The sequence below is a fragment of the Vipera ursinii genome, assembly GCF_947247035.1.
Source record: "Vipera ursinii genome assembly, chromosome: 1".
Taxonomy (NCBI): Eukaryota; Metazoa; Chordata; class Lepidosauria; order Squamata; family Viperidae; genus Vipera; species Vipera ursinii.
In genome coordinates, this window is record NC_139512.1 from 40062425 (window position 1) to 40090180 (window position 27756).

Genomic DNA, 27756 nt, shown 5'->3' on the forward strand with positions numbered 1-27756 from the left:
ATCTCTTCTGAATTATGTCAGACTTCTTAATCATTATTTTTTGTGTATGTGTTTTACTCAGTCATTTCCAAGATGGATTTATACATATAAAAATCATACTCTCAATATCATTGCACTGCCTTATGTAACAGTTTTTGTGTCTTATCAATCTGTCTGTATAAACACGTAAAAAGGAATTTATGATTCCTTATTTTATCCTCTTTCTAGCTCTTCAGTTTCACTGATAAAGTGTCCCAAGAAACAAGGGTCAGACTTAGCATAAGAAATACAGGTTGGGTTTTATCACACGAATTTTTAGCTCTTTTCAGTATCTTTTTCTTTTGTTTTGTGACAAAATGCTTTTTCTTGGAGATTTATTTCATTCTGTATTCATGCAAATTTTACATGCAGTATTTCCTTTGTTATGAGACATCCAAATGCATAGCAAGGAAAATTAATAGATTTGATAATATTGAAATCATATGTCCTTTTAGCCCTAGAGTTCTTCAATATCCAGTCCCAAATTCCCAAGTTTACAGCTGAAGCTGTAATTTGAGAAAAGTATTTCAGTGTTATTGTAATAAGGATTCTGTTTTTACTATTTCAGAATTGAACCAGATCTTGACAAAGTTTTCTGATAATTTACTGTTTAACCACAGGTTGCTTTATGGAATCTGAATTCCTGAAATCACAACTTTGAACTAATAGTTGCCCTGCTTTATCAGAATATTTGTTGCAAAAATAAATGTAATGGAATCTTTAAATGCTTATTTATAGCTCCTCAATGCAGATTATTTTAGACCAAGTTCTGGATTCTTATATTGCTATGAATTACTTTACGGTATAATAAAGAATATTGTTTGCCAAAATGCTTTATTGCCAAACTTTTGGGTAGAATAAAACCAAATGCACTTACTTTTCCCTTGAATTTATAGGCAATAATTATAACAGAAGTCCACAGTGGTCTTTTAGGTTTATAATTGGTATTTGTCCACTTAAAAAGGTATGAGATTGATTAGAAAGAATTTTTTTGTCTTTATCTGTTTTATGAGATTCATACTTTGACTATAAAACCACCAGAGGGCACAATGAAAATATTACAATGTAATATTATTGCACCATAAAATATTTAAAGTATTGCTTAAATATATACAAAAAAGGGAAGTGGTTAAATTTTGAAAGCAGCAGAATACCCCAAAATCTATAATGTCATCATTTTTTTTTAAAAAAAAGAATTAATGTTAAGTGAACTTAAAAGACAAAGTTAGTTTCTCATACCTAATGATTTAAGTTGACTAAAAAATAAAGAAGTCCAGGGCTCTTTAAACTGAGTAAATGCCTTAATATGAACATTGTAAATGTGCAAAATCATGCACTTTTAGGTTTCTGGATATTTTTTCTATTTAGCACATTGCTAAGCACATTGGTTTGTGCTTAAATTGTAAGGCGCCCTGAGTCTTCGGAGAAGGGCGGGATATAAATGGGATTAAAAAAAAATATGGCAAGGTTTCTGGTAATAATTTTGGAAGGAGTAGGAAATCACACTGCTGATTCTTCAACATTTCTAGACAATCTCTGTTGTGAATATTCTAGTCACCAGACCACATCATTGACTGTACACCTGAAAAAGGTGAATAAAGATAATCAAAAATATTAATCATTTTTCTGTGAGGTTGTATTCAAGGGTTTTTAGTTAAAATAAAAAGGACCTCGTTTGTATTAGTCTGGAGTCCAAAAATTTCCAATTAAGTTGAATCATAGAAGATTTGCAGTTGTATAAAATAAATATTTCTCCAGACTGTAATGCTATGCATGGCATTAGAAGAGAATTAGACAAATCAGTGACTGCTTTGTCATGATTGTTGTAGTTTATTTCAGAGGGATATAAAATCTAAAATCACAAATTCATAGTGGTAACTAGCTGAAGTATTTTTTAACAGTTGTAAGATTTCAGCTTTCTCAGAAGTTTTCATTGCATAAAATTGTGGTTGGAAAATGACAGTGGAGTACTGTAGGTACAGAGTTGTATTCATAGATGCATCGATAGAGCTTCCAGCTGAGCAGATAAGGTCTTATCTGGTACAGGGTAGTACTGGATTGCAAGCTAAGTCTTTTCAAAGCTAGTTAGGAAAAGAAAAATGTATGTTATATCCTCTATTTGAATTCCTCCTTTTTTATCTTGGATGATATACAAAGTTTCCTTTATTGTGGGGGAGAGGGAATACAGAAAAGAAATCCAACAGGGCAGTTGATTTCTTTTGGAGGTAATTTCAATTTCTGTTAAGCATCAGTCATAGGATGAAAAATATAGCCGAGCAAAAACATGAAGTGTTAATACCACTTTATAATGCTTTGGTAAGGCCACACTTGGAATACTGCATCCAGTTTTGGTCACCACAATCTAAAAAAGATGTTTGAGACTCTAGAAAGTGCAGAGAAGAGCAACAAAGATGATTAGGGGACTGGAGGCTAAAACATATAAACTCTGCCCTTTTTGTGTCTGTAGATGTTAAAGCATACTAAAACTACTTAATTAACTCTTAAAACATTTGAATTACCAAAATCTGATGAAAAGTGTTTTTGCATGACATGAGGACCCAGATTGTTGGGGGCAATTAAGCTGACTTTGTAATAATGCCGCTTGGGGGGTGTATGAAAGCCCTAATAAGCAGGCATATACATAGAATTAAGGCTACTGCTAAGCTTGTAAGCCGCCCTGAGTCTTCGGAGAAGGGCGGGATATAAATGGAATTAAAATAAATAAAATAAAATAGAAATCTCAAATATTTTTAACCATTTTTATTTATTTATTTTGTACCCACATCTCCTTCTGGGATCTTGTGATGGTGTCTGAAAGTGTTGCCATCTTAGAATTTAGGGAGTGTAAATAATTTACAAGTCCAGTTCGATAATTGGGTCTTTTGATATATCGTACTTTTTTTCTGAATTAGTCTAGTCTTTATCTTCATCCAGCTAAAGCTGTCATCAGGTTAGAGTTTTGATTTCTTCTCCAAAGTTGGGCATTAGAAATGAGACAAAAAGAAGTGTTGTCTATATCCTAATGTTTCCCAAATCAGAATACCCAGATTATTTTACCAGTAGATTTATTTAGATGTTAAAAGTATGGATGAAATTATGGAACTTAACAATAAACCGTGCATCGAAGACTATATGGGAGAAATGTTTGTTCCAAGAGCTACCTTCTAGGACGAATCAGAACCACTTCCCAAGAATATTTCTATTGATTGACAACATTTAATGTGTTTAAATTTTATCTACAGCTATTTTACATGAAGTTACAAAATTATTACAAAATTTTTAACGGGAACTTTTTTTTCTGCTATTAGACAAAAGAGGGCTTACTGTCTAATGGAAAACATGATTATGATGATGATGACGACGATGATTTAATGTGGCGAGTACCCAAGGAAGAAACTGAGTTTGAAGATGACTTTTTGGAATATGATCAGGAGCATATCAAATTTATTGACAATATGTTAATGGGTTCTGGAGCATTTGTGAAGAAAATATCACTGTCTCCATTTTCACCTGCTGATAGCAGTTATGAATGGAAAGCACCCAAAAAATCATCTTTGACTAATGTTCAATTTTCATCAGATTTTGATGATTTTGACTATAGCTCATGGGATGCAATGTGCTACTTAGATCCTAGCAAAGCTGTTGAAGAGGATGATTTCGTTGTAGGTTTCTGGAATCCATCAGAAGAAAACTGTGGTATTGATGCTGGAAAACAATCTATCTCATATGATTTGCATACAGAGCAGTGCATTGCTGACAAAAGCATTGCAGACTGTGTAGAAGCCCTTTTGGGATGTTATCTGACCAGCTGTGGGGAAAGAGCTGCCCAGCTTTTCCTCTGTTCATTGGGTCTGAAAGTGCTTCCAGTTATTAAAAAAACTGAGTGGGACAGTGTTCTTTGCTCTTACAGAGACCATTTTAATAGCCAACAGAAGCATTCTTCAGTAAACTTCATTTCTGCCACTTTAGCTAATCAAGAAACTTCTCACTATAAAGACTTGGTATATGGCTGTTTAAAGATTCCTCCAAGATGTATGTTTGATCATCCAGATGCTGAGACAACCTTAAATCACCTTATATCAGGCTTTGAAAACTTTGAGAAAAAGATTAACTACAGTTTTAAGAACAAGGCTTATCTACTTCAGGCATTTACTCATGCCTCATATCATTACAACACCATTACTGGTGAGTCACATAAAATATTTCCTTTTCTCTAAGCTTGTGTACTAGATAGAATGTAAATCATTTGGAAGAGATCTTAACTGAAATTGTATCATTTTATATTTCTCTCCAATCTCTCAATCCTTATTTATCAAGATTGTTACCAGCGGTTAGAATTTCTGGGAGATGCAATTTTGGACTACCTCATAACTAAGCACCTTTACGAAGACCCACGACAGCACTCACCAGGGGTCCTAACAGACCTGAGATCAGCTCTCGTTAACAACACCATTTTTGCCTCACTGGCTGTAAAATACGACTACCACAAATATTTCAAAGCTGTTTCTCCTGAGCTGTTTCATGTTATTGATGATTTTGTACAGTTCCAAATGGAAAAAAATGAAATGCAAGGGATGGATTCTGAGGTTAGTAGCAAAAATGCTAGTAATGTTTATGTTGAGTATCATTTAAAATATATGGATTCTTGCATAGGACATGAAAAATAGCAACAATGGAGTAGGCAACCACCTGTAGTTCAAAGGCGTCATTTGTAGTATATACAAATTACATGAATATGTATTCAAATAAACCATACATACACAAACCCACAAATCAGAAAACCAGGTAATCTCTCAGATGTATGCATATGCATACAAATAACCCCTTGTAAAAAAAATAGGAATTTCACTTACCTAGGCAGCAGAAAATTGAGATGCTCTTTCGTTACAAGGAGAAAACAACTCTGATTGGATTCTAACCATGGGAAGAAGGCAAATTTGCTAAAAATTTTGCTTCTTTTCCCCACTGCTGCTGCTGCTTCCTGTCAGTTGTGTTCCACCTAGCAACTTCTTAGTGATTATGCTGATAGTGCCACTGCAAAAACACTTCTTCCCACAGAACTTCCTTGTTCTGTGCCAAGTAATCACCCAGCCAGTTTTATCACAATTAAACTAGGATACAATACAGTTGTATTTTTAACATAAACTTTGCAATGGTTTTTATTGGGAACTCTTTTCGATGACTTTTAGCTCCGAAGATCTGAAGAAGATGAAGAAAAAGAAGAAGATATAGAAGTACCAAAGGCTATGGGAGATATATTTGAGTCCCTTGCTGGTGCAATTTACATGGATAGTGAAATGTCTCTGGAAATGGTTTGGCAAGTGTACTATCCAATGATGAGGCCATTAATAGGTAATATAATTGTTTTCAGGAAAAAAAGGTTCCGTATATTGTTTCGATTAGGAGGATTACAAATTTCTATATATTTTTACCATAGAAAAATTCTCTGCAAATGTGCCCCGTTCGCCAGTAAGAGAGCTGTTGGAAATGGAGCCAGAGACAGCCAAATTTAGGTAAGAATTCATATCTATATAAACCCATATAATAATTTTATTCTCTTTGCAATAATTTTAATGGCACAAATGTCAAAGGGTAAAGTTCATAAGATAATATGGAGAAAAATGTAAGTGATGAAAAGGGTACCCTCATCAGATTTCAGATGACACAAAGTTGGGGGTTGTTAACAAAAGATAGGCTGAAGGTTCAGAAAGATCTTAACAGACCTGAACATTGGGACCTATCCAACAAAATGCAGTTTAGTGGTGAGAAATGTAAGGTTCTTCCCTTAGACACGAAAAGCTATATGCTTTGATACAACGTAAAGGTTTTTTTTTTTAGTTCACCAGTACTTGTGAGAAAGATCTGGGTCTCCTTGTAAGCCACAGATTAAAGATGGGGCAGCAGTGTGCTGCAGCTGCTAAAACAGCCAATACGATCTTCGGTTGTATCAACAGAAGTATAATGTCATGATCATAGGAAATGATAATTCTACTGTATGCTGTATTAGCCAGACTGGACCTGGAATACTCTTGTCTGGTTTTGGTTGCCACAATAAAAGAAAGATGCTGAAGACCTGAAAGCTGCAGAAAATAGAAACACAGATGGTGAAGGACTTGGAGGCTAAATCTTGTGAACAATACTTAAATGAACTGGTTATGTTTAGCCTAAGGAAAGTTAAAGTTAAAGGGAGACATATAGCAGCAAAGTTTTGATAGCTATTTATTTGGCATGATCTGAGGATTCCTGTCTTGGATAGGATTTAGCCTCCAAGAACACTTCCAATCCTCTAGTTCTATCATTCTAAGTATAAATTGATTTCATTCAAAATAGGTAAACATGAGTTCTTTTTCCCTGTTTCAAATATCAGTTTATTTGTATAACTCTACAATTACATATAAAGTCCATGATTATACTTGGTTATTGTCATGTGCAAGTAACCAGGAACAAAAGTTGAGTTCAACGCACTAAATTTTATTACATGTTACCTATGCACAAGACTCTGATCTACTAATGGTCAGGGCAAATTGGTGCTAGATAAGAGAACAGAATTCACAGGCGGGGCAGGGGAAGGCATAAACTTTTGGTCTCTTGTGGAAGTATAGCAACTCCAAACCAATGACACGTTATTGCCAAGAAGACCACATGAATATGTCTCTATTTACCAGGAGTTGAGCTCAATTCAAGGGAATATTTAATAATGCTGAAGGGTTACTATTGCTTTTCTTTGGAATTAATTTTGTGTTTACTATTTTCATTGTAATTTGATTTTTTTTTGTTCTAATTTTTTATATCCATGTAGTCCTGCCGAAAGAACTTACGATGGAAAGGTTAGAGTAACAGTGGAAGTTGTAGGAAAGGGAAAGTTCAAAGGTGTTGGAAGAAGCTATCGGATTGCCAAATCAGCAGCAGCAAGAAGAGCTCTACGAAGCCTCAAAGCAAATCAACCTCAGGTTCCGAATAGCTGAGACATCTTCTTAAAAAACAAATATACCATAAAGAGAAATTTTAAAATATATAGGCGTTGAGAGGAAAAAACTGAAGACAGCAATTAAAGTTTGGTAACAAAGTAGTTAACAACATTAACATGTATACATAATTTTGGAACTAATTGTAGTTATAGGGGTTTTTTTTGCGCAAACACAATCTTGTCTTCTTTTCTCACTTCTGCTTTGTTTAATCACAAGAGTGCTTTAATATTTAGCAAGTGTTCGAAACAATTGTCAGGTCCTTTGGTTTACTTTTCCACTACAGTACAGGTTTGCTTTGCTTAGCTTAAAGGCTAGGGAGCCATCTCTATTGTGAGATAAATATCTGTATCCCTACTTCTGTCTAGAAATATGGATATATCTTGAAATTCCTTTAATCTGTGCACTAGTGCCAGTCACAAAGCAGTTATAAACTGCTGGATAATATGGTGTAAAAATAAGTGTGCCAGTATTGTCCTTGTTCTTTCCATGTCATCTTTGCATTAAGATGGCATTCCCAATCATTATTGCACTTATTTGTTAGGGACAGGTTTTTAATTGAAATGTCTTGCATTCAATAGAATTTTAAATTGATGCCACATAGTCTTGCATTAAAGGTTCTTGCCTTAAAAATACGTACACCCTCAAAATTAGAAAACTTTCCAGTTTTTTTTATCTCTTTGGAACAAACTGTATTGTACTCCCTCCACTTTTAGAATGCATTTTGCAATGATAAGTCTCTGTATTTACAGTACTTGTTAGTTTAGCTGTGACTTAACTTATTACGCAAGTAATAGAATTGTATTCATATATAACGTAGTGAGGTTATTTTTAACATTTCAAAGGAAATTATTAGTACAGAGTTTATTTGATATTGCAAAGGAAATGTTTCTTCTTAATTTACATGATTAAGAAACCAAGAGTTTAGACTGAGCAGTGTCCATTACTCTTGTAGAACTTCCTTTCATTTCAAGGGGCTTGTGCAGGAGATTTTCTTGGTGGATTACTGCCATGGTTTACTGGAACTTAGTAACGATAATAGCACAGTGTGAACTGTTGCTTTTTTAAAAAAGAAAAAAAAAGAACCTTTGACATATCGCACCTAAAATATGCTGCAGTTTTTTTATTGGATACCTATTTAACAAATAGAGCACCTTTACACCTTTGAAAGCAATTTCCACATAATTCTTACTGTACTTTTCAGAGTTGCATGCATATTTCACCTACCAAAGTTGTGCTGTTAAAATGCCATGGAAGTTGTTGTGTGAGAGAAACTGCCATACTTTTGATACATCTGTGACTTAGGTTCCTTAATGTAGAGTAACTAGCTTATTATTGTTGTTTTAAGTTGATATGAAATTGTAAATTGTTAGGCTATGCCTCAATTTCTTTATACATTTGTAGGCACCCTTCACTTAAATACCTCAGTTCTTTGTTCTTTTTATGTCTTTTTTTCTCCTTTTTTGCATGCATCGTTTTTTGTTTGTTTTTGGTGCTATGTGTATGTATTATGCTTGAAATTTTAATTTTTGCACTGTAACTATAATACCTCTTAATTTACCTTTATAAAAAGCTGTGGGTCATCTTGCACTCCCACCAATATCAATAGAGGTTTGCTGCAATTTTGCCCCTGTTAATTATGCTTGAAGTTTGAGAGAACTGAGCAAAATTTTTAATGTTTTCCAGCATGGTGGTTTACTCTTGACGCTATTTTAAGTGCTAAACTACAGATAATCCTATTCTCTACTTTTAAAGACACACACACACACCCTTTCCACACAAGCATATTCATTCAAACTGTAAAGAGGAAAAACATCTGGCTTATCTTTGTGAAGAATAGAATCATAACTAAGAAAAAAATTAAGTTAAATTTCAGGATTTAATTTTGAGTGACTTGTTTAAACTCATAATAATGAATCAAAGTAATATTTGTGTGTGGCTTAATTCAGTGAGAGAATAAATGCATGGAAGTTTTTGTATGCGTACAGCACAGACATTTCAGACAGATGAAGTTTTTCTTTTCAGCTTTAAACTAGTCTGTTCTTCATTTCAGGATGAATGGTTACCATTGATTTTTTTTCCAAAAATGATTAAAAACCTGCCATATACATAGTGCTCTCTATATATACATAGAGAGAGAGTGAGAGAAAGAGACTGTATTTTGGATTAAGGATATATGCTATGCTGTTGAAACAAGACTTAATTACCCCTCACTGACTCTTTAGTTGGTTGTATCCATATTCGTACATCATATTTCCCCTTTCAGTGAAGGGGGAATATATAAGACCTCTGTATGGAACAGTAAAGCTGATTTTAAAATAAATATTATTATTAAATTCATTGTAGTGGTTCAAAGTAAATATAACACTAGTAAATAATTGTTACTAAAATGATTTTTTCCTCTGATGATAACCAGATTAGCCTTTAAAAATATTCATACAGTTTTTAAAAAAGAACATATATTATCCCAATCCCATGTATTAACTTTTGTGGTTTTATAAAATGCCATACCCAAAATATAATCCAAGTATATTCAATAAACACATTTCATACTTGAATAATTTCAAGGAATAGGACATTATATGATGGCAATTTAAGAGTCTGATAATTAGATTCCCTAATCTAAAGTTTTCAGTGCCTCCACAATGCAACATAGCCATGTAATTGAAAATACTGAGTAGAGACCAATTATAAATCTGGGTCCTGCTGTGTGTCTGTGTATAGTACCACAATGTCTCTGTTCTATCATTTAGTTCAATTATTAGAATGCACAAACAACACAAAACCCATACATTAAATTTCGATTTTGTACAACTGTTTTTCCTTTTCTAGAAAATACATTTGGGTATTTTGGGGTATTTTTGAAACTTAATTTTGAAAATTAGGACCGATATTTTTTTATGCACCACAAGCATGAAATGAAAGGGACTGTTGCAAACCTGTCTTCAAATTGTATAACACAAATTCGTCATGTAGACATCCGAGGGGTTAATGGTATAAATGTATTTTCAATGTTTGCCTATATGTTATGCCTATATGTTAAACTGTCTTGCTTACAGTCCTCCTAACTATGCTGCATTTTTATTTTTTATTATGGCTTTGTTTTGTGCTATCCTATTCATGTAGCACAAGTAATCATTGCACTTGGTACCATGCTTTACCTCATTTCAAGGAGAAATACCCTTAAAACAGAAGTTATGGTTTGGGGCTTTTTGCTGTTTTGGTTTACTGAATTTGAATAAGGCCACTAGAGTGTTTGCAGTATGTCAGTTAACTAGCACAAATGAAAAAGGCCATTTACTGTTGGTTTCCTATGGCATGTTACTATATTTGTTTCATTTAAATGACTGACTAGTGTAAAATTTCCATGGTATGATTAGAAGATACTGCCTCAAGTGTGTGCTCCTGCATTTTATAAGATTTCTTTCAGTTGCAGCTGGTGATGCTTTATGCCATAGTTTTTGGAAGTTTCTTAACCCCATAGGAGTATATATTTTGGTGGATACAGGAGGCTGCAACAGAAACAAGTTGGAGTACCTTTGCACGAACAGAATCTTGCTAAATGCTTCCCTCTGTCTTATGACTTATTTTTTTATTTCTTATACCACATTTTTATTTTTGATAAAACGGTTAAATGTTAAATTTAACTTTGATTTACTCCCCTTGATGTAAATTCACTTGTCTACATGATGGTCACTTAAATTTCTCCTTCATTTTGGATGTGAAAGGATCTGGTAACTTTTTATAAAAGTTCTTAGTGTAACTATAGGTTCTGTTTTGCTCTAAATAGATCCACATCTATAAGTGGTATAAATTAATAGGACCTTTTCAAATTGGAAGTTATTTGACCATACTAAAGCCATGCACTCACTATTCTTCTATATTCTTCAATGAACATAGTAGAATTAGTTGTATGTGACTAATGAACACAAGGCTGAATCAAAGTTGAGTCAATCATATTGATGGCAAATTTCATGTTCAGTAAGGAAGGATTTGATAATATTTATATAATTTTTGTTCAAACATGTATAATTTACATCTATAAAACATAAGTGAAACCTAACAGCATTCACCAGCAGAAGTCTGATAACAGATCTCCAGGGGGTCAGTGTAGAATACAAAACAGTAGCCACAATGTCTTTGAAGAATAATTCTACATATATCTGTTTGTCTCCAAGTCTGCTTACAGGTTCCCTCTACTTTTTTGTGTTTTATAATTTGGATAACTATAGACTGTTTAAACTGATGTCATTCATGTAACTGGTTTACTACAAAAGAAAGTTTTATGGAGAAACAGAAGTTGGAAAAAAAGTTGAAAATTGCAGGCTTTTAAATTGTTAACAGTTTGACTTTAAAACGGTTAAAATCGAGTAGAATGAATAACATAATTTTATGGACAATAAAAGATTCCCATCACATGCTGCAGCTGTCTTAAGGGACATAAAATGTAATTCATTCATACTGTAATCATGCTGCAGGAATTTGCAGTCTGCACCTTATGGATCACAGTTACCTTTAATACTTTTTTTTGTAAAATTGTAGCTGAATCTATCCCCAATAAAGTTATGTTCTGTTCATTCTTGTGTTTTTTCTGTATTTAACAGCAATAGCATATGTTGCATGAGCATTTCAAATTGGATTATTGTTTATTAAACACGCTGCCTTTACTTCAAGAGCCTAGCATACAAAAGTAAGTTTGATTTTACACATACAATAGTATATGAATTTTTTGTCTATCCAGGCACTAAGTCTTCTTCCTAAATTATAATGAGAACATAGGACAGATAGTTCACTTACAGAGATAGTATTCTCCATGAAATACTTTCATTTACCTTATCAGGAACTGAGATTTTAGGAATAGAATTCTAAAGATAAAGATAAACTAACCTGCAGTCCTGGAATAGATAAGTCTTCAGCCTGACCCAGCAAAGTTCTAAGCCTAATTTTATCCCAGAATTTTTTGCGCTAATAAATAGTTTGATTTGGAAGCAGGGTGTCAAGCTGATAATTCTTCGTAAACCTTTCTGTTTAAGCAGCAGTGAAACACTGATCTCTAAAAATTATCACTTGTGGCTAAAATTAAAAAAGTGATAGATGAGCTGTCTTTCACTACAATGAAAATTGTATACTTAATCAGTATACTAAGTACCCCTTTTTCACAGTAGCAATAGTGAGTCCTCAATTTAACTCATGAAGCATCTTTGTAAAAAAATGTCTACTTTCTATAGTAATCACAACTTCTCCCTATTTAGGAATGACAATGCAAAGTTTTGGAGCCATTTTTGGATCTGTCTTCCCTATATTTCTCATTAGCAGTCACTGAAATTATTAGCTATGGCAGAGCTTTTGTATGCAGTAACTGTACTGTACTGCCAATTATGGGTTCATTTCAGTATCAATAGTTCTTTCTTGAATTCTCTGGAACTCAGGTGACTTGAAACAGGACATAAAACTGAGTAATTTATATGCAAGAGAAAGAGTACATGTTTTATAGAAAGATGCATAGACATTTAAGTGCAGTTCCATTCATCATAGCTAATGAATTCTCTGGGCATTCTGAATATAATTATGAGTGATAAAATACCACAGCTTAGTTAATGACACATGTTTATGACTTGATTTTGTGATTCCTTTTTACACAAAATGCAACCTTTAAACTGCTTACAGGAAGAAGTGATACGGAATTCATACAGTGTTTTTATTGGTATTTTCTTAGTGGTATATAATTATCCTTAATGTAATGAATTAGAAGGCTGAAGAAGATGCCAGACTTTTATTACCTGCCCTTTTACATACAAATGTATATGTGTACCATCAATGGCTACTTTTGTTATCACTATTGTAAAACAATATACTGCAGATCAATGGACAAAAGCTAAAATTCTTACTACCACATCTTGTAAATTGGATGCATTTCTAGGTATAAACAGAATCATACAGATAATTCTCACAGATCATTCAGTGCCATTTAAATTTACAATGGCACTGAACAAATAACAGCTGTAATCAGTTCTCAAAACTACACCTGTTGCAATGTTCCTATGGCCATGTGATTAAAATATGGGTGTTAGGCAATCAACCCACATTTTCAACTGTAGCATGCACTTCAACATCCTCCAGCCACCTATCTTGGCCACCATCTCTGCTCTTTTGGCTGTCCTGATTGAGAGTGTGGCCCTGGGATGCTCACGGCAGAGCAACAGCTTCTGCCTAAGGGTCTGTCCAGGGATGAGGCATTGGGGTGGGGCTGGCAGAAGAGGAAAGGCAGTGCTTCCCTGGGCAAGGTGACAGCTGTCAACTCTGTGCAAGGCCTTCACTAAGGAAACTACCACCCACATCACCACCGTGCTTCTGCTGGCTCTGTGCTGCTGCCTTCTCCCTTTCCAGGCCCAATGAGCTCCCTGGCCAGATCAGGGAGCTCCCTTTGGCAGACAAGGCTCTGCTGCCCCCAGTTGTGTGGGTCCCAGATTTTACCCTTACCCACTACCTGAAGACCAGGCCAACAGCAGAATGGCAAAAATCAGCTGATGGCAGCTTGTAAGCCGCCCTGAGTCTTCGGAGAAGGGCAGGATATAAATGGAATAAAAAAAATAACCAGATGGGGCCTACGAAGCATTTCTGTATTAGTAGTTACCCTTTGGAATGAGCTCCCAACCACCTCAAATATTTGGTTGATCCCATCCCTGCTGGTCTTTAGAAAGTCTTCAAGGACTTGACTATTCTCCAAGCACTGGGGCCAGGATAAGTGGAATCCTATTGGGAGAGAGTGAGCCAGGTTCCCTATTGTTTTATCTTGGATTACTTTTTCTTGCAAGATTCTCAGAATCGCCCTAATTAAGTTGAACAGCCATATAAACTCTAAATAAAAATGATATTTTTTCCTCTCACAAGAACTGCCAAGAAATAGAAGATACACTTAACATAATGTAAATTGAGATGTATTCCAGGAAGCAGAGAAAGAAGGGCAAAGCAGGGACATGATGGTCAGGCATTTAAAAATAGGATTTCCCCTGGTAAATAAAATTCCACCAGCTGAATGTCCCATTTATTGAGTCATATTCAGCTTCTTTATGGACTGCCCAGGTCTATCAAAAAAAACCACATTTTCTTTAGTCTCCTGGACGTCAAGATACTCCTTTTGAATTGTTGATAATCTGTTAATTATTACATTTATGAGAGATCCAACCTAGAACTAAGGAAGAAATTTCCTAACAGTGAGAACAATTAATCACTGGAATGGCTTGCCTCCACAATTTGTAGATGCTCCATCCCTGGAGGTTTTAAGAAGACATTGGTCAGCCATGTGTCTGAAATCGTATAGAGCAGGGCTTTTCAACCGGTGGTACATGTACCACCTGTAGTACATTAGCACGTGGCAGGTGGTACGCAGCCCTGCCCAGCCAAGTGTAGCGGGGAGGGAACGAGCCAGCACAGGCAAGGACTTACCGTGAGAGAGTCCTCCAGAGCTGCAGTCACTGGGGTGAGGCAAAGGCCTCAGGCTCACTTCCTGCTCACCCGGATGAGAAAGGAGAAGGAGGGGGGGGCAGAGACAGGAGAGGCTATAAAAGGAGGCAGTTTGGGTGGGAGAGGGAGAGAGAGAAAAAAGCAGCCTTGGGAGGATGCAGAGTCAGCTCTAGCTGCACTGAAGGGAAAGAAGGAGGCGGGAGAGGAGAGGAGATCAAGCAGGCTGGCCATGAGCTGATCTACAACTTCTGTGGCAGCCACCTGTGCTGGCAGCAGCAAGCAGGCAAGAAATGCAGCAGGGGAGAGGTCACCCTCCACAAGGAATGAAGAAAGACAGCAATGAAGAAAGGCAGCATCGGCTGGAGGTGAGGCAGGGAGGGAGGGAGGTGGAGAGTGGAAGGATTCTTATGTGCTTTTGTGACTTTGAAGTTCTGGGATTTGTGCAATGTGGGCTTTGTGTTCTTAAGGAGTGTTTGGCAATTTCTATTTGGCTGAGGTCTGATGTCTTGTGTTATCTTCTATTGCTCTGCTATTGTTAGCTGTAAGTTTTGCTGCAAGGAATTTCGAAGTATTTTTCTCCTGAATGGATTTTGCCTGTAGCATTCCTTTACTTATGAATGGAGCCATTTGGGGAGGCTATCTTAGCCGGGAGTCAGTACTTACTTACATTTCTTTTTCTTCCTAAGTACTTACTTACATTTCTTTTTCTTCCTAAGTGCCGACTGCACTCCTTAACTTTCCTTTCTAGCCAGTAGCTAATTCTTAAATGGGAAGGCGCCTTTTTAAGCTAGTTCCCTCAATGGCTAGTCTTTACTGTCTCTGGAGGCTTTTCCTTGTTTGATGAATATATGGAAGAGGGAAAATATGGGTGTTTTTTTGTCAAATTCTTCCTTCAGAAGGAGATGGGAATGAGAAAGAGGCAGGCAGGGAGGGAGAGAGAGAAGGAAGTCCCGCCTTAGCACTTGGCCACCAGCAGCCATGCCATTGCCTTTGCTTGTCAAAAGGTTGCAAAAGGGGATCATATGACCCTGGGACACTGTGACCATCATAAATATGAATCAGTTGTCAGGCATCCAAATATAAATCACATGACACTGGGCATGCTGTAATGGTCATAAGTGTGAAATGTGGTCATAAGTCATTTCAGTGCAATTGCAACTTTGGACAGGTTTGGGGGGGTTTTTTTGGTCATCACGTAGGTGGTACTCGAATATTGCCATATCCTAAAAGTGGTACAATCAGTGAAAAGGTTGAATAGCCCTGGTATAGAGTCTCCTGCTTGAGCAAAGGGTTGAACTAGAAGACCTCTAAAGTCCTTTCAACTCTGTTAGCCTCTTATTATAAGTTTTCTTTATCCTAAAGTTAGGAAAACTTGCAGTCCTCCAGATGTTAATGAACAATTCCCAGCAACCTCAGCCAACCAAGATAAGGGATGCTTGTTCTGTACCAGCCTGCTACCGGCCCTGCAGAAAAGGCAGGGACAACCCCTTTTACAATAAGGCAAGAGGCTGGAATTACACCTGCCAAATTTATTACTACAAAAACAAACGGAACAAGACAAACCAAGAAACAGGAGCTTAAAGAAACAGGAACAATCCAAGCGGTTGCCTTCAGCAAACCAGCCCTCCCAAACATTCCCCTTATATAGAGTTCAGGGCGTGGCTTCTCTGCCTCCTTCCGAGGAGCCCCATTGCCTTCCTCTGTTTACTCCTAATTGACTACCTCCTGCGTCGGGCGTCCTTGAACAGGGCCAGCTGTGGGTCATCTTCATCCACGCAGTCAGGCTCACAGAGCTGGGTCTCTGTGGTGACCAAGTGGGAGGGGCCTGGCTGAGGGCTCTCATCAGCAAGATCTTCAACCCCCTCAGCAAGGTCTTCAACACCCCCCTCCTCCTCCTCTGAGTCGTCCGACCCAACTGCCAAACCCACAGGCTGACCCTGAATCACAACAATGCTGTGAGGTCTAATTTAACAGTTTCTGGAGAACCACAGGCCTCTGCGTCTTTGACCTTAAAAAAAAACAGCTTTTAAATAAATGGGAGAAAGATAATTGCATAATAAATCACCTGACAAAAGTGGTCAAAATAAAACCTTCATCATAGGTTCGTACATGGGGATGGTAGAAAGTTAGCTAATGATTCTTGTTATGAAAATAAAAGGATTGCCAGTATGTGTCTATTTTCATCTCCAAGGTGTTATGTATTCACTTATAATGCACATTGTTATGTATTCATTATTTACATTGTTAGGTATTATTGTAATAAAGATTAACAGGGCTGAGGTAAAAGCCGTGGCAGCTTTTGACAGCTGTCAAAAGCTGCCGGACAGAACTACGCAGGCGCATCCGACTGACAGTTCTGCACACGCCTCCACTGACAGCTCCAAGCTGTCAAAATCTGCCGGCTCCGATTGGAGGAGACGAACGGCTGGGAACCGGCTCAGCCCTGATTGGCTAACCTACTGACAGCTGCCAGTATAAATAAGAGCCATGTTCTTCTGTTGTTTGCCTGGTTCGGAATAAAAGTTAAACCGTTTAACTTGCTGTCTCGCCTGCTTCTTAACTAAAGCACTGGCGACGAGGGTGGGATGCCTGCTTGCCTAAGCTGAAGTCACTACCTAAGGGGAGAAGAGATTTTTTCCCTTAGCCCGAGCTAGTCACTCACTGAAGTCACTTGGAAGCCGAACTTCCATTCAACGCAAGCAGCTGCACCCACGGTTTACAGACAGCATGACGAACCATGGCCACATTCGAGAGTTCAATACCTGCCACCCAGAAGGCTGGGAATCTCATCTGGGCCAGGTAGAAGGATACCTGGTGGTAAAGAAGATTACGGACGACCGGGCCAAGGCAGCCGCCCTCCTCTGGCTCAGCGGGCCCGCTGTCTATGATGCCGCTGTGGGAATCTTCACTCCTGAACCGATCGCCACTATCTCCTACGCCGATCTTACCGAGGGGCTGAGCAAATACTTCATGCCCATCAAGTCAGAACTCTTCTGGAGAGTAAATTTCGCCCGAAAACTACAGCTTCCTGACGAGCCAGCAAATGACTTCATAACCCGGGTCAGACACGCAGCACGACGGTGTCGGTTCCCGGACTTAGAAGACCGAATCCGGGACCAGATCGTCATAGGGCTCAAAGACGAGCGGCTGAGGAAGAAGCTGATCGCCAAGCCAGAAATGACAATGACCGATGTGGCGAGGGAAGTCATTGCATACGAGGACAGCCACGGTGACAACCGACGTTCACCTGACAGCGGGCCCAGTGGGTCCGTGCACCAGGAGGACGGCGGGTTCAGCAGTCCCGAAGATGACGTCTCCATGGACATCGATGCGGTACAGCGGCGGTTCGAAAAGCTCAGGCTGCAACGCAACTACAGAGGGGGGCCTGCCAACAATCAGAGGGGCGCTAACTTCCAGCCAAACAGGGCTAAGTGTGCCAGCTGCGGCGGAAGCCACCCGAGAGCAACGTGCCGGTTCCGCAGTGCCAAATGCCATGGGTGCGGAAAGACAGGTCACCTCAAAGCCGTGTGCCGCAGCCAGAGCCGAGAAAATCTGCATGAACTGGAGGTGACACCCGCAGGTATGAGCCAACACACACCCAAAGCCAGGCACAGTTCCAAACCCCTAGTGCTTAATGTGAGGGGAAGGGCGGGGGAATACACAGTCCACAGCACTCTTAAGCCCAAAGTCAAGGTGGACGTTCTGATTCATGGAATCCCCTGTGTGATGGAAGTGGACTCTGGGTCCTCCGTCTCACTCATTTCGTGGCAAACCTACAGGGACATTTGTAACCAAAGTAGAAAACGGCCCGCCCTTTGACCCACCAAACTCCGCCTAGCTGACTTTCAGTAAACGCCCATTAAACTCCGGGGAAAGGCTTCCGTCCCCGTGGAGTTCAAACAATTTAAAGGATCCCTCCCTATACTAGTGACCCAGGAAAACAGAATCAGCCTGCTAGGACTAGACTGGTTCGAGGCACTAGGGATAGCGTTGACAGGCGTCAACGCCATTCAGCTGTCAAACTTAGAATCCGTCTACCTTCAATTCGCGGACGTCTTTGACAGCTCGCTAGGGAAGTACACTGGACCGCCCGTATCGCTTAAACTAAACCCTAATGTAATGCCTGTCAGAATCAAGGCAAGAAGAGTTCCCTTCGCCTTGAGAGAAAAAATAGAAACTGAGCTAGACCGATTAATTAACTTAGGAGTCCTAGAACCAGTAGAAGGGGCAGAGTGGGAGACACCCATAGTGACCCCAATTAAGCCAAATGGCCAAATAAGATTATGTGCCGATTATAAAGCGACCCTCAACCGCGCATTAAATGCCCATGCCTACCCGGTCCCGGCTGTCAAAGACATCCTCGCGGCCATTAAGTCAGGCGCCATTTTTGCCAAGTTAGACTTGGCGCAGGCGTATTTACAGCTGCCTGTCACCCCTGACACCGCCTTAGCTCAGACAATCGTCACCCACAAAGGAGCATTTAAAATTAACCGCCTTCAATTCGGCATCTCTGCAGCCCCGGGGATCTTCCAAGAAATCATGGAAAAAACACTTAAAGGGATCCCCGGGGTCTGTCCATATTTTGACAACATCCTAATTGCAGGGGAATCAGAAAAAGACCTAGCTGACAAATTAACAAAGGTGCTCCTTAGATTCAGGGAGGCTGGTCTCAAATTAAAATGAGACAAATGCTCCATCGGGGTGCCTTCAACAGAGTTTTTAGGATTTAAAATTGATGCTAAGGGAATTCACCCCACTGAAACAAAAATTAAAGCCATTAAAACAGCACCAACCCCTAAAAATAAACAAGAACTTCAAGCCTTCCTAGGGTTAGTTAATTTTTATCATACCTTCCTGCCTCATAAAGCCTCCATTGCTGAACCCTTACACAGGCTATTAGATAAAGGCAAACCCTGGAACTGGTCATCTGAGCATGATAAAAGTTTTAATCTATTAAAAAACTTACTCACCAGCAATGCAACAGTAGCCCTGTTTAACGAACAGCTGCCCTTATGTCTGGCTTGTGATGCCTCCCCCTACGGCATCGGAGTGGTCCTAAGCCACTTAACTAAGGAAGGAACGCAGACCCCTGTAGCGTTCTATTCCAGAACACTGTCAAAACCTGAGCGTAATTACGCTCAGATTGACAAAGAGGCTTTAGCTATAGTGGCTAGTGTAAAAAAGTTTCATGACTACCTATACGGCCGACCCTTTACCATTTTTACGGACCATAAGCCCCTATTAGGACTTTTTACAGTAAACAAACTAACCCCACAAATATTATCTCCCCGCATCCTGAGATGGTCTACCTTTCTGTCAGCCTATTCATACAACTTAGAATACAAGCCAGGGAAATCCATGGGCCATGCTGATGGCCTTAGCAGACTGCCCCAACCGATAGTCGACCCAGACCCAGCACCAGCTGGAAGGATACTGGCTATCTCAGACCTGCCAGAATGCCCATTATCTGTTAAAGACATCTCTGCAGCCACTGCTGCAGACAAAATTTTAGGCAGAGTCTTAGGCTATGTCACGTCTGGCTGGCAATGCACACCCCCAGACCCAGAATTCCAACCTTACATTTTAAAGCAAAAGGAATTATCCACCCATCAGGGGTGTCTATTATGGGGCAGCAGGGTAATCATACCCGACAAACACAGACTCAAGGTGTTAGAGAGCCTCCACGAAGGTCACCCTGGGACCGTCAAAATGAAGGCTCTGGCCAGAAGCTATGTCTGGTGGCCAGGATTAGACAAGCAAATTGAAACACATGTAGCCGGCTGCTATTCCTGCCAACTTGTTAGAGCCGCCCAGCCACAGGCTCCCATACACAGATGGGAAACTACAAAGACACCCTGGTCTCGTATCCACATAGACTCTGCAGGTCCATTCCAGGGACAATCATTCCTAATAGTCGTGGATAGCTATTCGAGATGGCTAGAGGTGGCACCAGTGACTAGCACAACTTCAACAGCCACAGTACAAGTTTTAAGGGGGTTATTCGCAACACATGGGCTTCCAGATGTTATAGTTTCCGATAACGGCCCCCAATTTACTTCCTACGAATTCCAGAGTTTCACAACGGCGAATTCTATTAGGCACACCACCACGGCTCCATTTTACCCATCCACGAACGTCTTGGCAGAGGTAATGGTGAAATCAACCAAAGAGGCACTGCGGAAAATCATCTCCGGCAACTGGCACCGTAGACTGGCTCAATTCCTTTTATCACAACACACCACCCCATGCACAACTACTGGAAAGTCTCCAGCAGAGCTTCGCTGGGGCAAAAGATTAACTATCAGACTAGACCGTCTACATCCTGACAGATCCCCTCCAGACCCAGAACTGCCCCTCCAGCATAGAACTCTCAGCACAGGGCAAGCTGTCTGGGCAAGGAACTACGGGGGGGCAACAAATGGACACAGGGGGTTGTCATTGAACAAACGGGCCCCCTATCATACATCATAGACATAGGACACAATTCCCACATCCGCAGGCACATCGACCAACTCCAAAGGCGCAGCCCGCAAAATATGGGGGAAAGGGGGAACGACGAAATGCAGGCAGAAGTCCCACCGCAAACACTTTCACGCCGCAACCCCCCCGATCAGAATGTACCACTTCAAGACCCCACTCCAAACGACGCTGAAACGACGGAACCATGCCCCTTGACCCCTGAACCAGTCTTCGAGTTGCCTGGGGAAAAGGAACAACCAGCTGAGACGACCCCCCGGCGCTCCGAAACGATAAAAAGACCCCCCGCCTACTTACAAGACTTCGAATGGGGAAACCCAAAAAAGAAACAGTTGGGGAAAAATCAACACAATCAGAGGGAGGGGTAAGGGGTGTTATGTATTCACTTATAATGCACATTGTTATGTATTCATTATTTACATTGTTAGGTATTATTGTAATAAAGATTAACAGGGCTGAGGTAAAAGCCGCGGCAGCTTTTGACAGCTGTCAAAAGCTGCCGGACAGAACTACGCAGGCGCATCTGACTGACAGTTCTGCACGCGCCTCCACTGACAGCTCCAAGCTGTCAAAATCTGCCGGCTCCGATTGGAGGAGACGAACGGCGCGGGAACCGGCTCAGCCCTGATTGGCTAACCTACTGACAGCTGCCAGTATAAATAAGAGCCATGTTCTTCTGTTGTTTGCCTGGTTCGGAATAAAAGTTAAACCGTTTAACTCGCTGTCTCGCCTGCTTCTTAACTAAAGCACAAAGTATAGAATATTAGGGGTAGAAAAGCAGGTCAAAGAGACTAGCTCTTAAGAATCACAGGAAGGAAGCCTCTAGAACAGGGGTAGGCAACCTCGGCTCTTTTATGATTCATGGACTTCAACTCCCAGAATTCCTGTCAGCTATGCTGACTGAGGAATTTTGGGAGTTGAAGTCCATCAGTCATAAAAGAGCCGAGGTTGCCTACCCCTGCTCTAGAATCATAAGATGTCTAAATAATGTGCTCTATAAGTTGTCAGGCAATGTATAGAGCACTCAACAAACTATGGATTCCTCTCCTGCCCTGGCTTGATCATGAAAAGGTCCAGAAGTGTACAATGTTCATTTAAAAAAAAAAGTTGTAAACACTTATGGAAAAAAAAGAAGTCAGGAGAAAAGTTCATTTAAGTCCTTGACTAATAGAGGCTACTTCTGCCATTGTAAAAAGGCACTTAAAGTGCTCCAGTGTAATTGCAAGCCCAGAGAAACCCAAAAAATTCATCTTAGCTGATAGCACTTGACTGTCACCATGCAACCTGTTCTGCCATTTGGCAATGTTTGTTAAGACACCTTGAATCTGAGGTTTTTAATTTTGGGGTAAGTATTTGTGTAACAGATACATGCGCACATGCACACACACATACAGAGAGAGAGGGAGAGAGAGAGAGAGAAGTTTATCCAAAGCCAGAGAATGACATGAAAAGTTTTAACTTAAGCAGCAAAATAGAAAGGCTAATCTTATTTAAAAGTAATATGTGTTTCTTGATTGAGTGCCCAGATACACTCAGCTGGGACATTTTAGTGGAATCGGTTCTAAGTTGTTATACTGAGCTATAGAGACTAAGGTTTCCTGTGTTCATATTGCCAGACCTGAAATACTCTTGTGGCTGTATTTAATAAAGAAACGAAAGTCTCAAGGTAAGGGGATATGATTTTTTATGACAGAAGGAATGCAAATAACTTTTAGTCTCCTTGCCTAGACCAGGTTTGGTCTGATTTGATGGAGTTTAATAATGACTTATAACCTGTGCTGACAATATGCAGGCCCCTGCAACGTCATTTAACTCATTTATTCTGCTTGCTGTAAAAACAAAGAGATGGCAAATAAATATATGGAAAGTTCATTGTTTGTCAGAGGGACCAAGCCAAAAGTTTTCAGTGACCTTTTAAAGTATAGTCCCTTGCTAGTACTAAAATGTCTGTCACTCAACGGACACACATGCGTGGCTTGGCCTTTTAACCCGTGCATCTTGTTTTTCTCTCTTTCAACTGGTTGTATGAATTTCAAATCAGCTGTAGCTCTTTAAGTCCTCCCACCCTCTCTCTTTCTGCATTGGAGGATTACTGTAAATTGCAGCCTGACAATTACAATGTACAGCGCACTGGAGAGTTATTAATGGATAGGCCTACTGATGGCCTTTCAGCACAAGATTGTGCCTGGTATTCCTCACTCGTAATTGGATCCAGGGCTTGAGCCTAGGCTGGTTGAGACAGAAGAGGAGGTTGGGGGAGGTGTAGGAGGGAGGGCTGGGTTGCAAGGCCCCATTTTATCAGAGGAAGGTATCAATTGATCATAGATAGCTCCTATTGGCAACGTCAAAAGCTCTAATTCACCCTTTTCTTCCTAATGACTTGTATGGGCTTAAGCGGCTCCATTGCTTGACAGCCCTCAGCTCCATTGACAAAACCCGGCAGGTGGTTTTAATAGAAGATTTCAATGGGGAGTGATTGTAGGAAAGAGCTCGAGGCAGGCAGAGACACAACAGAGCTGGGTAAAAGGAGAAGAAAGAGGCTGTCTGCTTTCGGTACTACCAGAGAAGGCTAATGTGACGAGAACTAAAGTTAACCACCACTTCCATTTACTTGGCACCTGCGGGGGGCTAGTTGAAAGAGAAAAACCCAACCAGGTTTCAAATTTTGCCTGGAATTTTTCTCTAGGGGTTGGGTCTATATTTTAAGCAGAGTATAAATTGAGGTTGACACATGTAAATGGAGTGTGGTGGTGGCACAGATACAGTAACCCACTCAGAGCCATCATGGAGTAGAGTAGCATAGAAATACAGTAATAAATAAACTCTTCATTTCTTCCCCCTTTTAAAAAAAACAAGAGAGGACTTTTTCTCAGAGTAAAGGCCAGTATATGTGTGTTGGTAGGAGGGAGTAATCTCCCAAATAATTTAAATAAATTATTCAAAGATGGAGAAGTTCTCTATAAGTATGTACTCTGAGTCTAGGATTAGACACACTTAAGGATTATTCAGTTTGAAACACATTTCCAGGATAAATACAGCTGTTTTTTTTCAAGCTATATCTACTTTACTGAATTTTTCACTTCAGTTCTCAGTTTAAGAAAATAAATACCAGAATGCAAATAAAATGATGTTATTTGAGAGAATGAGCACAAAAATATTTATTTTGGGATAATATACATACAAAAGTGTTTTAAATAAAATGCATGAAAAAATCTATATTTATGTAAATATATATCTAAAAGAAAAAACTGCAGACTGATGGAGATACGGATATCAATATTACTTGTTCATGCATTTGTACAGTCATATAAATCCTCTCATATAATTGCCATTCAACAATAGCTTACAATAACAATGTTTAAAATCAAACAATAACTGCAGAATGATACTACTTCAGACTCAGTGCACCCACAAAACCTTAGCAGTCCAATGGGTCTTTAATGGCAAAACCAGTCTGTCAAAATAGCCTAAACATAAGTTGTTTAGAACCTTAAATCTTGAATCTGGTTCCACGACTGGCAACAGGTGAAGTTATTGCAGCAAAACTCGGCACCGCTTTACAGCTTCAGTGCCTTATGGAAATGGCAGCTTTCAGGCCAAGTTCAAGGGTACCTCCATATAGGCCATATTTAATAATCTAAATCAGGGATCTTCAGACTTGGTCCTTTTATGGCTGAGGAATTCTGGGAGTTGAAGTCCACAAGTCATAAAAGGGCCACGTTGAAGACCCCCTGATCTAAATCATGAGTTTACTTTTGTGAGAACAGTTGAACCAATTATGCAGAGGAGTATATTCTTAGATGTTAATGTATTCATTAGATGTATATCCTAATCATTCAAGTCAGTATACAAATTCACCCAAACAGATTTGTACCACTGAGAACAGGCTGGGTCCTTTGCCTTGGTCTAACATTTCAACCATCAGACTGACCCCTTCCCCTCACCTACTTTTCAGATAGATCTCAAGTTAAATAAATATAAATATAAACTGAAATAGTATTTGAAATAAAGCCCATAAACAATTTGCCACTTAATAGTATTTTGTTTCCCCAAAACAAATACATCTTGGTATTGAAAGCAGAACAGCAGTTACATTGGATGTTAAGCAAGTCCAAGCAAAACAGAACAGTTGGAAAAGGAAAGTATAACCTTGTGTTTAATGATTGTGTAATAAATAAATACATCTGCCCGGTGTTGATGGAATAAAAGAATTATGCCAATGAATTTATTTTTATAGGGTTTGGCAGTTTCTACTTAGTAGCAGTACAAGGTGGCATTACTTAGTAAAGATGAACTTTTGTATGCCACGGGAGTGCTTAATTGCTACCTAAGTCAACCTTACGATGGAGAGTTGTAGCTGGTGAGGAAAATCATCAGCCTATTCTCCGTCATCTGCCATAAGAATATTTTAAGGGTTAAAGAATATTTTAGCCTTTGTGTAACAGTCCCTCAAGACCTGATTCAAAGCCAAAAATATAATCCATGTAATGGTAGTGATGATAGTTGGCGTCTGCCACCTGAATTCAAAACGAAATTATGAAAATCATATGTGTAGTCCCCTGAGCAATACAGCGAGAGCACAAAACTTGAGAAAAGCAGACTAAAACTGCAAACAGAATATCTGCCCAAATTGTTTGTCATTCTCATGTGATTTTCAATTATGCTGTTTTAAAGCTGTCTCCGTGATGTTAGTTTTTGTTTTCTTTTTATGGTTGATATAATTTTTCATCATATTGTAAGTCACCTTGAATTGTTGAGATGCCATTAGTAAGGAAAACGTCGTGCTGAAAAAGACATAGCTCCCAAAAGGAATTGATAGTTACCGGTAATTTATACAGGTGCTCTTAGATTTGCAATTGGAGACACACAGTGGAAGACACTTTGGCTTCCTTTCAAACTTCTAAAATTCTACAGTAACACTACAAAACAGGGACAGAATTTTTCTGGTATGATATACGTTTGCACTCCTCACTGACATCACAAGCACTTTATCCAATAAATATCCATGCTGCTTGCATAATGACACTGTTGCATATAGTGTGTTCAGTACATTAATAATGGTGACACAACATTGACAACTCACAAGCTGATGCAGCAAGATATTGAGTGCTGGGAAAAAAATATTCTTTCTACAAAAAGCCCTGCTTTGGAGGAATATATATAGGTCTACCATGCTAAATGTGCAATGATTAAATAATTTGTGTCAAATAAATTGATTCGAGAATGTGCAATGCTCTGTTTTTTGATAACAAACTAATATGGATTATGAATTTCACTTCATTTTATTTATTTATTTATTTATTTTATTGGATTTATATACCGCCCTTTCCCGAAGGACTCAGGGCAGTTTACAGAGCATTTAAAACAAAGATCGATACAAAAGTTAAAAACAATTTAAAAAGGTTAAATCAATCCCTAAAAAAATAAAAAACCCAATTACAATTCTCAGCCTGGGCCGGAAAGCTCGAAAATATATCTTGTTTTGTGTTTACATAATTTATTTATCCTCAATTGAATATGCCATCATTTTGCAAGTTCAGCAGTTCTGTGCTCTATTCTGTGCCCCAAAGTATTCTTGTTTTAAACAGTGTTTTCTCAAACTTAGCAAGTTTAAGATGTGTGTACTTCAGTCCCAGAAATCTCCAACCAGGTTACACATCTTATAGTTGACAGGTTTTGGCTGCTGTAGAATGTAATAATGCTTTGTAATTCAGAGACTGGTCTCTTCATAGCACTGATGCTCAGTTGTAAAAAAAATTAAACAAAACCTGTTTTTTAAACTTATGCATCATCTGCAAATGTTATAAACATTTTCTTCAATCAGCATGTATATTTTCCTCAGCAAAGAACTATTTTGTTTTAGGTCATGGGAAAGGCCTTTAGGCAAAAGGATTCTACCCTGATTTGAAAGTTGCTCTGGATTTGCTAATCCCACAGTGTCATCAGTGCTGGAGAACTGAACGGTTTATTTCCAACTCAGCTTGTATGTACTTGAAACTATAGCAAACCTAGTACTTTCCTCTACACTGTTTTGAAATGGTACAATTCCTCAGAGATTGTCTGGTCTCACTCACTGCCCAGTTTTTGGCCCTATCTTCCTTGGGAAGTCTTTCATACGGAATGGTGGTTTGATGGCTTTGCAGCTTCCTCAAATGTATTTTTCATAATGCCAAATACCTACAACATAAAGTTAAATTATGTAGAGGAAGAAGGATGTAGCCATTTTATTTTTTTTCTTCTACATCATGGATATGTGGAGCTTTTGGTAGTTTGTTTTGTTTTTGTTTTATTCTAGAATCTGCAGAATGTGAGGCCACAGCAACAATTGTTTAATAGTCATTGGTCCATGTATGCTTGCAATAATGAGCACAATTACTTGCAAGTCTACTTGAAACTTATTCTAAAGGTTTAGACATGAAAACAATTGTGGAAGTGAGCATGTAGCAGATGCCAGCTTTAATGCCCAGTGAGCATTGAACCAGCAGGTGATGGAGTGATGCAGAAACACTAGCGCATACAGAATAGAAAGTAGTAAATGTTGGAAAAATATTTATTTCTTACACGTATTTATAACTTTTCTTGCTAAATCATAAAGCAATTTACAACAAATAAATAGAACTTAACATAAAGCATAAGAATGATTGCAAAATAACAACACACCAGAGCAATGGTACTCCAGTATGTGGCAATAGATACAAGAAAGTGGCTTACAAATATAAAGGAGCTAAAATCACAACCAAAATGTAACCTAGTTAACAATTAAATAAGGCTATCATATCTGGTTGCAAAATTCCAGAGGCTCATTATATGGCAGTCAATATCTAAAAGTTTT

General features: G+C 38.8%; 1 protein-coding gene and 1 long non-coding RNA gene across 6 annotated transcripts in view; one reads left to right on the forward strand and one right to left on the reverse strand.

Annotated features, from left to right (window-relative positions):
* Window positions 1-11560, forward strand: part of DICER1 (dicer 1, ribonuclease III) — a 62979-nt gene extending 51419 nt beyond the window's left edge. For all 5 annotated transcript variants that reach the window (XM_083352124.1, XM_083352127.1, XM_083352125.1 and 2 more), the window contains 5 exons: window positions 3327-4203; window positions 4336-4604; window positions 5208-5370; window positions 5456-5531; window positions 6818-11560. In XM_083352124.1, coding sequence (XP_083208250.1) covers window positions 3327-4203; window positions 4336-4604; window positions 5208-5370; window positions 5456-5531; window positions 6818-6983 — 1551 coding nt within the window. In that variant the 3' untranslated portion in view covers window positions 6984-11560. The remainder of the gene's footprint in view (window positions 1-3326; window positions 4204-4335; window positions 4605-5207; window positions 5371-5455; window positions 5532-6817) is intronic.
* Window positions 1-27756, reverse strand: part of LOC310650755 — an 852012-nt gene that overhangs the window by 112871 nt on the left and 711385 nt on the right. The gene's annotated exons all lie outside the window — the stretch shown is intronic.